Consider the following 15,033-nt stretch of genomic DNA (forward strand, 5'->3'; position numbering starts at 1 on the left):
CTAACATGAACTTTGCTTATGTGAGCGTGGCAAGAATTTGTTTTAGATTTCAAGATTTTCCTGTTCAGATACAATAGGGTTAGGAAGCTCTCGGATTTCATCAAAAATATCTTCATTTGTTTTCCGAAGATGAACGAAGGTCTCACAGGTTTGGAACAACATGAGGGTGAGTAATTAATGACCGATTTTTTTTTTCTTAAACTATCACTTTAATACACTTACACTTCATTTCTTATAAGGACACAATGATGTCAAATTTCATTACAAATGGTTTTTGTTATTGTTAAGTTACTTTACAGAAGCAATCTTGAGTCAGCAATCTTTTATGTCCATTTTGGCCTTGCATTATGGTTAAGAGTGATGTTCCAAACTTCAGAAACAGCACACAGATGTTGGCAACTTCAGCAACTGTTGCATCTTATGTGAACCTGGAATTTCCCTGAAGATTTAGATTGTGTTGTTCTCTTGAATATCTCAGATTACAGGAGCAAGATGCCTTAATTAACACTTACAGTCACCAAAAGAGGAGAAATGTAGTCTAGTCAGTGCAATCCAAAAGAACCGCAACCAAACAGATCTAAGTACGTAAACCCCAAGCCTACAAACCTGGAGATGACAGATGCGAAGTAGAAAGTGCAATGATCCACAAATAATATTAAGACAAGGAGAGATCACACTTTAAACTTCATCTGAATACAAAAGAAAGCAGTCAAACGGACCACATTTCAGAAACTTCCAGAAGTTTTACATTGTTTTGAAGCAATGCATAGCTACACACACACACACACACACACACACACATATATATATATATAAGATAGAGATTTATCTTTTGCAAAGCATAAATCATGAGTCATATATCCATTTTTCAGGGTTGCAACTGTTCTGAGGATTTTTCAAGATTGATTCACACAGACAATCGTACCTTTTAGCTTGTACCTTTTTTACCCATAGTAGTAGGTACATTAGTACCTTAAGGGTATGCTTTACTTGTCTAATATACTAATATGTACCTAAAAGGGGTTTAAAAAGTCCTTGTAAGGGTACTGCTTCATTGAAAAGCTGTTGTTGTACCCCAAAAGGTAAAATTTTGTCCACCCTTTTTTTTCTGTGTATTGAGCAATTAAAACATGACCAAACCTCATCAGATTTACAAGTAATGGTTCTCTTGACCATTTTGTACACTGTAGTACTTCAAAATAAAACCTTCTATAGTGCACACCCCTATAGCTCCAGATTGTAAAGTAATTTACTTACACAGGTATGAGCTCTCACTCTCTCCCTGTTTCAGTCTGTTTTTTTACTTAGGTTGATGAATTTGAGTGGGTGTCTCGCAGAGGAACTCAGAACCCCCTGAAGACCCAAACACAACATCCTCCAGATCTGTACAATCAGTAAAGAACTCCACATTTCTTAGAACAGAGGAGGGCAAAAGATCTCTTATTTCGAAAACCTGGTGTCTCGCTGCAACGTTTTATGTTTTAAAGTGCAACCTTTGGGAAAACAAAGCTTTATTTTTGATCCAAAAATACTTTACACATAGAAACTAAGCTTGTAGTTTGTAGTATTAATACTTACATCCACACACACACACATACAAAAAGACTCCAAAAATCCCTGAAGTGCAGGATTGGAAGTCCATGTGTTTGAATCATTAAACAGTGCACTCCTTTCTTTATTTTTGACCTCTAATTGAAATAAAGTACACTAGGGATGATTTTCATGTAACTGTGTAACCTTGAGAAGAAGAAATGTTTTGGTTTTCTCACATCTGAAGATGAAGCAGAAACACTGATATAGTGGTATACTTGAGTTGTAGACAATATCACTGTATCATCCGTTATGTTCCATGTTAAAAGCCAATTTATAACAAATGGATTTAGTGACCAAAGTAAGCTCAAATTATAATTGAAACTACATAGTATTTTGATGTGAGAGATTGCTGTCTCATAACCATTCATGACAATGGCATTGATATGATGCTGAAGGGGCTTTCATGACACTTAAGCATTATGGGAAGAATAGAGAAGAGAAAACATTACCTGGGACCTCCGTCAGTCCATCACTGGTGCTGTTCGGCCGGAAACGGCCCGCCTGGACTTTCATGTTTGGACAAAGGACATCTGTGGAGAGACACACATTATGGTTGGACACACACCTCAGTTTTTATGACCTTATGAACAGCACAGCACTCCACAGGTGTTTAGATTATGGATAGTAATTTATTTCTACAGTTAGAAAAGTTATATCATAGTTCTATTTAAGTTAAAATGCTACATGTTATTGTAATCTGTCCTTTATTAACAGTATGGGGTCGGGTCTCCTGTAATTTCTAAACATCTGCTTTCGTGGAAACAGACCTCAACATTAATTCATATTGTGAAATGCAAATGTTTTTTTTTTTTGGCATTTTATTGTACTGGCTCCAGGTGCTCAGGCAATCTGCTGTGGTATTTTGGCAGTGACGATCCTTTTCACTCATAAATATGGAATTAAACATTTTATGTTAAGACTTTAAACATAATTAGAATAATAATAATAATAATAATACATCAAACTTGTATAGCGCTTTTTTGGACACTCAAAGACGCTTCACATGGGGAAACAAACAAAACAAAACAAAAACAAAACAACAAGGGTTTAGGGAAAAGCTAGTTTGAACAGGTGGGTTTTGAGTACTGATTTGAAGTTTGGCAGTGAGTCCGAGTTTCTGATGGATGTAGGGAGTGAGTTCCAGAGGGTGGGGGCAGTGATAGCGAAGGCTCGAGAATGAAAATGTATTCAGATAGCAATGTGAAAAAAATAGACTTTTTTTAAGGCATTGATTTTTCACATTGGAAAAATAATAGCTAATGCGTTTTCTTGAAACAACTGCATGTAAGTGTCTTACCTTCAAATATCAGCGTAAAATAATTTTGATGGTACACTGAATTCTACTTAAGTGGATGGCATTTTAGAATACCTGTGTTTTGGTAGTATGCAAGTTTGGTGAGCAGGTAGGAAATTCGCAGAAAGGACGGATTGGTTCCCTCAGCAACAAGTACATGTTGTCAGATTTAGGTTTTTACGACAGGAAAATCCAGTCACTTAACTGTAGGGGGCTCCAAAATAACAAAAAGGCACAAAACTACATAAATTAGCTTCAATATCTTGTTGTTAGACTGCAGTATTTAAAAGAAATGCGTTGAGTTTCAGAAGCTTAATAAGGTCTCAAACTATGTTTAAATTTGCCAAGATACCAAAGTATGTCATCAAAAGTCATAAAGGTCAAAAGCACTTCATATTTTTTACAAATCCAATTGATTTTACTTTCTATTTCTATCCACTCTTCCAAACCTGAGTTTTTATTTTATTTTTATTTATATTTTTGCACAAAATAACATTTATAATAATTTTTGCAACTGAAAAAAAAAACCAAACACCATATGCTGGTTAGGTATTTTTTAATGCAGGGCTGCTGGTTTATGCTGGTCCGCATGACATGGCAACATAAGCCAGCATCCCAGCGTCAAAACATACCTAACCAGCATATGCTAAGGGAACAGTGGACATATACATACACTGCATCTATATGTATACATATTAATAATATATAGGCCTACACACACTTAATTTATCATATTATATCTACATATCATGGTTTCAATATTTAAAAAAAAAATGTCAGTCTCATTTGAGTCAGTATTTATCATATCTTCATAATTTACATTTCTGAGCAGTAAGCAGGAATGTTTTTGAAGAGGTATGATTTTACTGGCAGCTGAAGGAAATGAACAGTTGAGAGTGACCGTCACTGTAATATTATCCATCTTCCTCTCTGTGCTTGAAGACTGTTAGAGGGTCAATTCTAAGCACTCCAGTGTAGACGTGGTGGCATAACTTGTGACTCTAGGATGCTGGCACACAGACATTGAGCTTAGAGTTTGGTGGAGTGTTGCTATGCTAACGTCACAGTGTCACGTCACAGTGTGATAATTAAAGACGTTCAAACAAGCAGATTTCAAATAGCGACGCATAGCTAGTGACAGCAGTGATGATAGGAGGAAACGCAACACCAGCAGACTTGCTTTACTACGGCATCTGTGATGAGAATGCGCTATTTGTAGAGAAGAACTTGCTAGTGCTAAGGAAGGATGCTAATATTAGCCTAGATACTACATGAGTGCTTGCTTTTGTTTAGTCTTTGTCACTTTTATTGGTAAAATAAGAGTAGGCCCACAGAAAATGGTGATCTGATTGGCAAATGTTGTGTGCAACATACTTGTTTTAAAGGACATAACGGCAAGTAACAATAAAATAATTTTTAATTTTGACTGAACTATTCTGGACAGGCACAATGACACCAAGCGGTCAGACTTTGGTTTAGGCTTTTTTTTTAAGTCCTTAACTAACACTGGCTTCACCTATATTAACTCAGCCCAACCTTAAAATAGAGCAAGTGAGTGGGAAATAGTCTCAGATTAGAACATTTAAAGTAAATGATGTGTAAATGACATTACAGCAATTAGGCCTACTCCAAGTTTCCCATTTTATTCAGAAAAGGGATAATATACAAAAATCATACTATAAAACCAAAATGTTATATTGATTAAATGATTTTAATGTTGTTGTTGTTTTTTTTTTTTTAATTCTTCTCTTACTCTCTCACACATGCACACACTCTTGGCATGAAGCAGGCACACGCCCAAACCACAGCGGCTGATCGCGTCCCTGACAATCATGTACGATCAGACCCTGTAATTTTCTTTAATCGCTCTTATAAAAAGCGCTTTGTAGCGTTTAAGAGGCCTCAACTTCGCTACGAATTCCACTTTACAAAGGCTGGGTCATTTGACACAATTACATCTCTGTCCGATACAGTGTCCTCGTCGTGACTCTCCCAAACCCCCACACCCCTGAGAGAGTCCCAGCCAGATCCAAACATCACCCTGACCGCTAAAAAATAAAGATCACAGCCGCCCACCCAGGGATAAATAAAGGTTGGAGAAAAGAGCACCTGGCTGTCTATATTTGTGCTGTATACATTATGTGAGCCAAGTAATGTTACCAGTGAAGCGAATATCCACGTATTATTGGCAGATTTACAATACCAAAAGTTTGGAAAGCAGTCTCTTATACTCAAGGTTGTGTTAATTGAATCAAAAATACAATAAATCAACTGTATTTATTATTTTTTTTGTACCTTGAAATATGGTACACAATTTTAATAAAGACTTCCGTTTCATTCCCAGGCTAGTAAGTTTGAGCAGGTACGAATTTATAGTCTTTGAGTCTTCATTGTCACATGATCCTTCAGAAATCATTCTAAATGCTGAGAAATTCAAGGTTTGCATTTCTGTATTACTTCAAACAGGTAATGTTGTTCCCTCAACAGGTTGCTAACTAACTATGACTAGTTATTTGTCATGCCAGAAAACTAAACTAGTTGGTAGACTATTAAGCCCCTTTCACACTGCACGTCGGACCCGGCATATTGCCGGAACATTGGCAGGTCGCCTTCTGTGTGAAAGCAACCACGTCCTGGGATTGATTCCGGCATTGAACCCGGGTTGGGGACCTAGTAACATTGCCGGGTTCAACCCGGGATGAGAGCTGTGTGAACCAAAAGCCAGATTTAATGTCGTGTCGAAGTGATGACGCACATTATCGCGCGACTTTTTTACCGGCTGTTTTGAAGGAAGATCAACGTTCGCAACGAAAAGATATGTGCAAACTGTAATGAAGCAGAGATCAGTTAGTTCCTCAATTTCCGCGCTGACGCAGAGATCGTTCGCTTGCTTCAGTGAAAGTATAACGTACCTAACGTTTTCGACTCGTATATGACACGTCACGCCCTGATGTTACGGGATCTTTACGGGTTGTGTGTGAAAGCAGTGCAAAATCTAGCGACCCGGGAACAATTGCCAGTGTTGTGCCCACTTTCGACCCACTGCTGAATTACTACCCCCCTTGTTCAAGTCGCTACCTGGTTGCCTAATCCTAACCCCTCCCCCACACCTACTCCTAAACCTACCAATACTAGGGGGGTAATAATTTGGCAGGGGGTCGAAATTGGGCACAACACACAAACACTTTACCCGTGTATTTGCCGGAATGGCAGAGTGAAAGGGGCTAAAGAGATGGCTGTTAAAGCAAAGTTAACGGTTTAGCCTACATTCAGACTGTGAGTGGAACTCTCTTCTGAATGAATCATTTAGAATGGCTGTATCAGTGGATTCACTGAAGTGATCTGACTCAAATGATTTATAACTGAACTGTGAATTTAACCTCAGTTTCTTTTGGGGGACTGACCCCACAGTTAGCATGCTTCTAAATGACAAGCAACTAACAAATTGTGGTCATACTTAACAAGTTGTTTTTGAGACACCCATTTCCTTCGCCTGCTGAAATGACAAAGCAATCTAAAGCCAGGAGTGTGTCATTGTTTAAATGAGTGATTTCTAACTGAGCTCGATCGAGGGCAACTTCCTTTAAGCTGTGGCATAAAGGCTGTAATTTAGAGACTGGCCATGAATCTAAAATGAGGGACTGAGCAGAACATAGCCTTTAGATTGCTGCATTTCCACATTGTTTTTCCAAAGACTTTTGCATTTATTTTCTTGTTTGTCCCTTGCTTATTTCTTAAAGTACATCAAATCGTGATTGGATCACATTAAAATCATAGAGATGCTAAGGATAATCAGTTTGTAAAATGACTTTAACTGAATATAAATCATTATGCACCTGTAAAGTGTTTCCAGATGTTGTTAGTTAACAATGTAATGAGTATTCATGCTTAAAAGGGCCCAATTGGTAACGACTGATCAGCAATTAATCACCTTCAGGCTGGAGAATGATGCAGCATTTTAGAAAGTGCTGTGTCATATGAGACCCTGAACCACAAAACCAGTCATAATTCTCAAAATTCCGATTTATACATCATCTGAAAGCTGAATAATAAGCTTAATGCATGATTTTTCGGATAGGGCAGTATTTGAAACTATACAACTATTTGAAAATCTTGAAATTTGAGGGTGCAAAAAAATCTAATTACTGGGAAAATCACCTTTAAAGTTGTAAAAATTAAGTTTTAAGCAATGCATATTATTAATAAAAAAAATAGGTTTTGAAATATTTACGGTAAATATCAATATACCCCAGCGACTTAAGACTGGTTTTGTGGTCCAGGGTCACATAGAGGACTTTGTAAAGCTATAACCAGCTGTATATTTGTGCTAACTTAAAGTACTCACATAACCAGTAAGAAACCAAAACACCCTAGCAACCACATATCAACACATTTAAAACCATCCAGAATGCCAATATCAGCAACTGAAACACTTCACATCCAAGTTTTCTTGGATGCAATAGGCATACAGAATCAATCATATTTCATCATTGTGTCCAACACAAAATATTAATCTTCATGGATACCATATCTGAATCATCTAGGCTATCCTCAGAGTCACAAAAGGGGAAGGGCTTTATCAAATGTTTTCTCTCCTGTTTGAAATGCCCATTAAGCTAATCAAAACCAGATTTTAAAACGTAAAGTAACAGATGTTAAAGCAAACATGAGGAAATTAGCACACCCAACACTATTACGGTGCACTGCTGTTCTGTTTAGCAGCGTCCCACCACTGATTACAGATCTGGCATGTGGTGGCCATGGGTGGATCACCGACCTGAACCAAAGCCCAGATACACTAAGTGATGAAACTACCCAGTCAAACACACACTTTTCATTCATTTCAAGTTTGATAAAAAAAAAGAAATATATATATATATATATATATATATATATATATATATATATATATATATATATATATATATATATATATATATATATGTATGGCCCAGTGAAAGAACTGTAAGGACTTTAATGCTATTTAATACTAATGATATTTTCACATAAAACAAATTAAGGCCAAAGATTAAAAAGTAAAAACGTACTGTGGAGCCTGGTTCCACTTAAAACAGTAGGACTGTAATTTCCATGGCAAAAATAACTTGGACTTTGGAGATGCCATGTTTTCTAACCACCAGTGTTCTTAGACGCCAACGCTAGTTCCAGATGATCTTGGTTATCACAGAACTGGACCGGATATGCAGTATTAGTCTTTCTAAATGCTTGAAGGATAATCCCTAATGGGACAACAAAGTCTACAGCTGAGAGTGAGATCATCAAGTCATGTATGTGGTTAGAGCTATTCAGAAGAGGACTTTTGGTTGCAATCAGGGCAAGGTCAAGGTTTGGGATTACAATGAATCAGTTTCTCTCTTTCTCTTTTTATCTCTCCAGCTCCCTGCTAAGTCAAAGTGGTTCCCTTTCTTCCCACAAGGTTGTCTGACTTAAATAAGGCATTGGAAAAGGCTTGCATTGCAACCTCTTCAAATACCAATAATTGTTTAAAGAGTGTGCTTTCAACAAAATGTGTTGTTTTAATACTATTTTTAGTACACGTGAGTTCTGGATAGTTTGAGTGCTACTACTCAGATTTCCACTTCAAACTAAAGAGCTCCAGGTGTTGTTGTTCTCCTGCTCTCATTAATTTAAGTAAGGAATGTCAAGTCTGGTGTGCTATGGTCAATACAAGCCACATGCCTCAACGGTTTGGGTTTATGTATTTTGGAATCTATATTCATATTTTTAATACAAGCTTGTTGTTTGTAATGGCCTCCAAAGACAATCCCACATGCACTTTTAGGTCATCTTTGCCTGCGGAGCAGATGTGATCTGTAAAAACACTTGAGCTCTCTTGTACTTACTACACATCTTTACTCAGAGCTCACTGAACCAAGAAACCACAAAAATGTCCAGGCCAAAGAGCTTCCTTTCCAACAAGTCTTGTATGGCACAGAACAGACCTTCGTGTGAATGAAAATGTGTGCCAACAAAAGCAGGTTAGATGTAATGTTTTTAGTTAACTGTCAAGTCAATTGCATGTTAAGTCAACTCCCACCTATATCTGACTGTATAAAGAAAGTCATCTCTAAAGTTCCTTTATTGGCATCTACAGTTCAGTAAAGAACGAGGGTGATCAGTCCTGCTCCTGGAGGGCCAATTTTAGCTCAAACAGACTTGCCTGGAAGTTTTTAACAATTCCAGCTGGTTCAGGTGTGTTTAATTAGGTTTGGAGTTAAACTCTGCAGCTCAGTGGCCCTACAGGAAAAGGTTTGGAAACCCCTGATCAGGAACCTTTCTACTGCACAAAAGGTTCCTTTGTAGTTGTAAAAGTTGCTTGAGATTATAAAAATGTTCTTCACACTAATAAATGGTTCTTTTTTGGGGAACCCAAAATAGTTCTTCCTAAGCAGGATGGGCAACTTTGGCCTACTTTCCTAAAGAGCTTAACTCTAGCGTAATAAAAAAACAAACACCTGAACCAAGTTATCAAATCTTCAGGTTTACAAGAAAGCTATAGGTATGTGAGTTGAATTGGAGCTAAAATGGATCTCAAGGACCAGGATTTTCCAGGCTTGTTCTTTGACAGGGGTCTCCAATCCTGGTTATTGAAGACCAATGCCTTGCAGAGTTTAGTTTCAACCATCTCCAAAACACTTGCCTGGAAGTTTCTAGTGAGTCTAAAGGCCTTAATTGGCTGGTTCAGGTGTGTTCTATTTGGACACCTGTTCAATGGCATCGCTGTGAAAACCCCTTTTTGGAACGTTTATTATTATTGTTTTTTTTAAGCATGTACTGTACATGTTGCAAAATCAGTACTCACTCTCGCAGAGTCTCCTCCTCAACCTGCCCCTGATCTTGTCAATGGCATCAAAGTCCGTCACATGGAACACATGAGCACTTTTGGGCTCTGCCGCAATCTCCTCAAGCTCCTCCCTCAGTGCTTCCCCAATCCCTACAGCGAACAACCTGATTCCAGCAGCCGCTGCAGCGATTGATGGCTCCAAAACAAAATCCTGACTCCTGCCATCTGTTAGTAAGATTGCCACTTTTTGAATGCCCTTACTGGCAGGCCTCGCCCCTGCCCATTCTGTGAAGATATTGTTGGTGGTAAAGCTGATGGCATCTCCAGTATTGGTGTTCCCACCCAGATAGCGGATGTTCCCAGCAGCACGCTTGACTTCGTCAAGGGTTTTGTACCAGGCCAGGTTGAATTCGGTGGTAGGACGGTCACTGTAGCGAACCACGGCCACACGTGTCTTCTCCGCACCTACATCAAAAGATTCCACCAGGTTTGCCACCCACTGCCGGATCTTCTCAAAGTTTTCCTTGCCAACACTGGAAGAGGTGTCCAAAATGAATACCAGATCATAGTGGACGTTCTTGCAACCTGGGACAAAGGACATAACATTTTACAGACTGTGTCTATACAGTTTAGCCACAGATTTATGAGGTTTGTATTTCCACCATGGTCCGGTTGGATAATACATGGGCTGAATTTGGCAAAGAACTTGAAGCTACTAGTATGTCAGGTTCAAAACCTCAGTTTGCCCACATTACAACAGACTCACTGAAAGTAAAAATTAGAACCACCAAGCTAAAGTTAAACAGAGATGTGGTTAGGGGCCATGAAAACTGTATATTTAGGCTAGTATTTGACCTCACCTGCCCTTTGTCCCTCAACTAAGCCCCCGTACAGAGTCAGAGCCAGTATGGTCAGGACCAAAGAGATCCTGAGCCCAAATCGAAACTTCATCTCCCTCTCCGCTGTTGTTTGCTGATATTCCCGCTAAGGTGCGATGATCATCAACTTGCTGCTCCTGTAGAGGAATGAGAACAAGCGTGAGGTGATCAGTCATTTGGACTGTGAGCTGAGTTATATTGAACGATTGCAAACGGAAGTGGAGTGTATGATTCATGTTAGCTCTGCACTAACTGATGTACTACCGGTGCAGACCACATTAATCCTGATTTGTACTTTCAAGTTGCTGTTTCAGTTTAAGCTGATAACAAGATGAGTCATGCTCATAAAAACAGTATGTAAGTGAATGCAGGGCTATTTACCATTTTAAGCTTTAGGCTAAGTCATTGTTTTTCATGACCTTTAAACACACCACTCTCACAATACTTTAAATAATATGAAATCTTTAAAAAAATTATGTTTTTAATTTCTACTAATTTGAATGATTCCAAATCTATACAATTATATTATATAATTTTAATCTTATTTTTTAAGCATGAAATGTGACCTACATATGTTTCCATGAGATTCATCCAAATGTGTGATGGACACATCTGGAAAAGTAGTTGCTCCTAACACCAGGTATATTATGAAGTGCAAATGCTTGTTTTCTGATATACATATACTTTAGCAAAAAATCTAGCATGCATGTGATGTGTATTTAATATGTATTTAGAAAAAAGTACATAATATTATAAATAACACATATAGTAGGTATCCATTAGCAAACCAGAGTAAACAAGGAAGGATAACAGAAAGTAAATCTGAGAAAGTTTTACGTCCAACTGTTATTCATTCCCCCATTCACCTAACTATACATTCCACTGCTGGTGACTAACCACTATCCTCTGGCTTAGCTGAACTGATGTTTTGGTATAAATAGGGTGTTCTTCTGATTTAGTGGTGTTTAGTACAGCCCAGGGAGCACACTTTCATCAGAGACCGAGGCAGCAACGTTGGGAAGCATTGAATTATGGTTTGCAGAGCCTTGATGATGTGGCATCTCATCCTCACAGGCAGTTTCACTTAAGCTGTCTAACTTTCAGGAGCAAAAATTACCATTCTTCTTGCAAAACCTTCATCAAGGACAATATAACTAACTGGGACTCTGATGTCATGTAAAAATGCCATTGATTCAGTTATTGAGTTAAAAGTCCACCTTTTGTCTTTCCAGTACTAGTTGATGCATTTAGAAATGAAAAACGTCCCATTTTTCGATCTGTTTGGCCAATAGGAAAACATTCCAGTTCCTTGTGGACTCCCGGCCTGATGCCTCCTCTCACACAATTCAGTATCTTTTATTTGTTCCCTTCCATAAATCTCATTCCTCTCCCTCCTTTTTTCTTGAAGGTTTGCACTATCATCATATGACCCAGAAAGCCTTACATTGCTTTTTTGGTCTTAAAAGTCAACAGTATCTCTCAATATGATGAGCAATTTGAACCCTCTGACCAGACCAGGTCTTCTTATGTTTCTTTGATGCTGTGAAAGTATCCTGCATTCATTTAACTACTGTCCCAAAGTATAACCAGAGCATTTATATGTTTGCAGTAAACAACAGTTATGTTTTGTGGAAAGAAACAGCCACGTGTAACCTCCTTTTATTCAGATGTGGTATACCAGCTGGTATGTTGGCTGGCATCTCTATGGACATCAAATTTCAGAGTTGCAAAGACTTCTGTTTCCTTGCAGTCGGTTTAGAAGCCCGAAGTATTAAAGGGCACATTGTTTTACTAGCCCTCTGGTCAAGCTATTAGCCTAAATTACCTGCTGCTTTCTAAAACTAATGGACCCACACTTGGTTAAAAAGAGATTAAAATAGCTAAAATGAAATGTTTGTAGAAGTGAACACCCATTTCTGTTTTTAGCCCTTCTGTTCACTGTTAAAAGTTATATGGTCAATGTCCAAAAAGTACTTGAGATTATAGGTATGGATAAACTTGTTTTTCCACGTTCCACTCCGTCTCATGCTCATCTGTGTCTGCACAGCTTCAAGGTATACTCAATGGTGAATGAGCACTGATAGACGAGTTCGACACATGCACAGTACAGTTGCTTTTTTATACTCTTCCAGAAGCAGTTATATTCTAACCTAGTCCATGAAGACAATGGACTAGGCCTCATGTGTAAAGTCAGGGTTGCCAACTCTCACGCATCTGGCGTGACACTTACGCTTGGACTTCAGCGTGAGATTGATGCTGAAAGCGTTGAGTGTCACATCAGATGTGTAAGAGTTGGCAACCCTGGTAAAGTGGGCATGGACATCCACAGACCCTACTAATAATTAATGGATGTCTCACTACTGGACAAAGTATATCATGGGCTTATGTTTAAAGGGTTAGTTCATCCAAAAATGAAAATGTGACATCAGAGGGTCCGTTGGAATTTTTTGAAGCATCGAAAATACATTTTGGTCCAAAAATGGCAAAAACGACGACTTTATTCAGTATTGTCTTCTCTTCCGTGTCTGTTATGAGAGAGTTCAAATCAAAGCAGTCTGGATATCCGGTTCGCGAACGAATCATTCAGTTCACCAAATCGAACTGAATCATTTTAAGCGATTTGCATCTCTAATACGCATTAATCCACAAATTACTTAAGCTGTTAACTTTTTTAATGTGGCTGACACTCCCTCTGAGTTCAAACAAACCAATATCCCGTGAACGAGTCAGTCTATTGTTCGTTATCTGGCTCGGCTCGGTGTTCATCTTCAGTTCTCTCTTCACAGCAGTTCAGTCAGTGTATTGTTTGAGTGCATGCATTACTCCGGGATATTGGTTTGTTTGAACTTAGAGGGAGTGTCAGCCACATTAAAAAAGTCATTTGTGGATTAATGCGTATTAGAGATGCGAATCGTTTAAAACGATTCAGTTCGTTTTGGTGAACTGAATGATTCGTTTGCGAACCGCATATCCAGACTGCTTTGATTTGAACTCTCTCTCACAACAGACACGTAAGAGAAGACAATGCTGAATAAAGTCGTCGTTTTTGCCATTTTTTGACCAAAATGTATTTTCGATGCTTCAAAAAATTCCAATGGACCCTCTGATGTCACATGGACTACTTTGATGATGTTTTTCTTACCTTTCTGGACACGGACAGTATAACGTACACACAGTTTCAATGGAGGGACTGAGAGCTCTCGGACTAAATCTAAAATATCTTAAACTGTGTTCCGAAGATAAAATGAGGTCTTACATGTTTGGAACAGTATAAGGGTGAGTTATTAATGACATAATTTTCATTTTTGGATGAATTAACCCTTTAAGACCTTTAGGCACAAATGTCAAGGTCACATACAGCCTTCTGTTCACCAGCCCTACAGTCTAAAAATAAAAATTGGCATCTATGGCTCCATGATGAAGCTTTGACATCCATGGAAACTTTCCATTCCACAAAAGGTTCTTTATTGTGGAAAAACGTTATTTGGGTCATTAAAATGTTCTTCAATATTCAGTCTTTAAATAATCTGTAATCATTTTGTTACCAGCCCTTTGAACTACCATCTTTTTTTACCTGCCTGACAACCTACAATTGCTTAGTTTACAAGGCCTTCAAAATTTGGATTACCAGTCCCACGGCCTATAATCTTTCGATTACCAGCTCCAAAACATATTGTTTACCTTCCCTGGATCCTAAAATCAATTGGTTACCAGGCCTATTACCTGATTTCTATTCATTGAGGATGCAGTGAATTGCAGTTGTAACTGCAGTTACATTTCTAGTTTCGAGTCTCTGAAACCTTTCTCCATTAACACTCCGGCCAAACTCCAAAGCTCTGCTAAACGACCAGCATGGGAGCAACCTGCTGATGAACAAACCAGAAAGCTTCACTCTTCCCCTTTTGAGATGTAAAAACCAGCCTTTTGTTCTTCTAAAGTTCTCCAAAAAAAGTGGAAGAACAAAGAAAGTGAAGCCAAGTCAAGTCACCTTTATATATACAGCGCTTTTAACCATACAGATTGTGACAAAACAACTGAACAGCATGCTGAACCAAAGCACTAGTTGAAGACCAGACAGAGCTATTGAGATTAATGGCTGAATATTCTAGCATAAAATATCAACAATTAAGAAACTATAACGAGACGTGCACTGATGGGATATGGGGATGTGATAAACCTCATTCTTACCTGTTATATCAGTTTGTGGGAACAAGAAGGTCTTCTTCAACCTCCTCCTGAAACACACCTCACAGACACCTGAAGTATCAAAGCAGCATCCTCCTGGAAATAAAGCTCCAGGTAAGGTCAAGTACAGGTGTGATGGCACACACACACATACAGTATTCCTGCAGTGAGGAGCAGAGTGTTGTGGAGTCTGCTCTCCTCTGCTGGGAGGTGGGAGGGACGAGGAACTGCTCCTGTAAGTGTTGGGTTTCAGTGGGGACGAGATGGCTGCCCTGCCC

The 15,033-nt window shown here is 38.5% G+C and overlaps 1 protein-coding gene across 2 annotated transcripts in view; it reads right to left on the minus strand.

The window, feature by feature from the left end:
• LOC113119843 (collagen alpha-1(XXII) chain-like) overlaps positions 1 to 15,033 on the minus strand; it is a 61,508-nt gene extending 46,475 nt beyond the window's left edge. The window contains exons 1-4 of one of the 2 annotated variants that reach the window (XM_026289527.1): positions 14,759 to 15,033; positions 10,553 to 10,707; positions 9,711 to 10,277; positions 2,043 to 2,123 (exon numbers count right to left, since the gene is read on the minus strand). In XM_026289527.1, the coding sequence (XP_026145312.1) occupies positions 2,043 to 2,123; positions 9,711 to 10,277; positions 10,553 to 10,643 (739 nt within the window). In that variant the 5' untranslated portion in view covers positions 10,644 to 10,707; positions 14,759 to 15,033. The remainder of the gene's footprint in view (positions 1 to 2,042; positions 2,124 to 9,710; positions 10,278 to 10,552; positions 10,708 to 14,758) is intronic. The other variant, XM_026289528.1, reaches the window with a different exon arrangement.

This window comes from Carassius auratus, chromosome 19 (assembly GCF_003368295.1).
Source record: "Carassius auratus strain Wakin chromosome 19, ASM336829v1, whole genome shotgun sequence".
Taxonomy (NCBI): domain Eukaryota; kingdom Metazoa; phylum Chordata; class Actinopteri; order Cypriniformes; family Cyprinidae; genus Carassius; species Carassius auratus.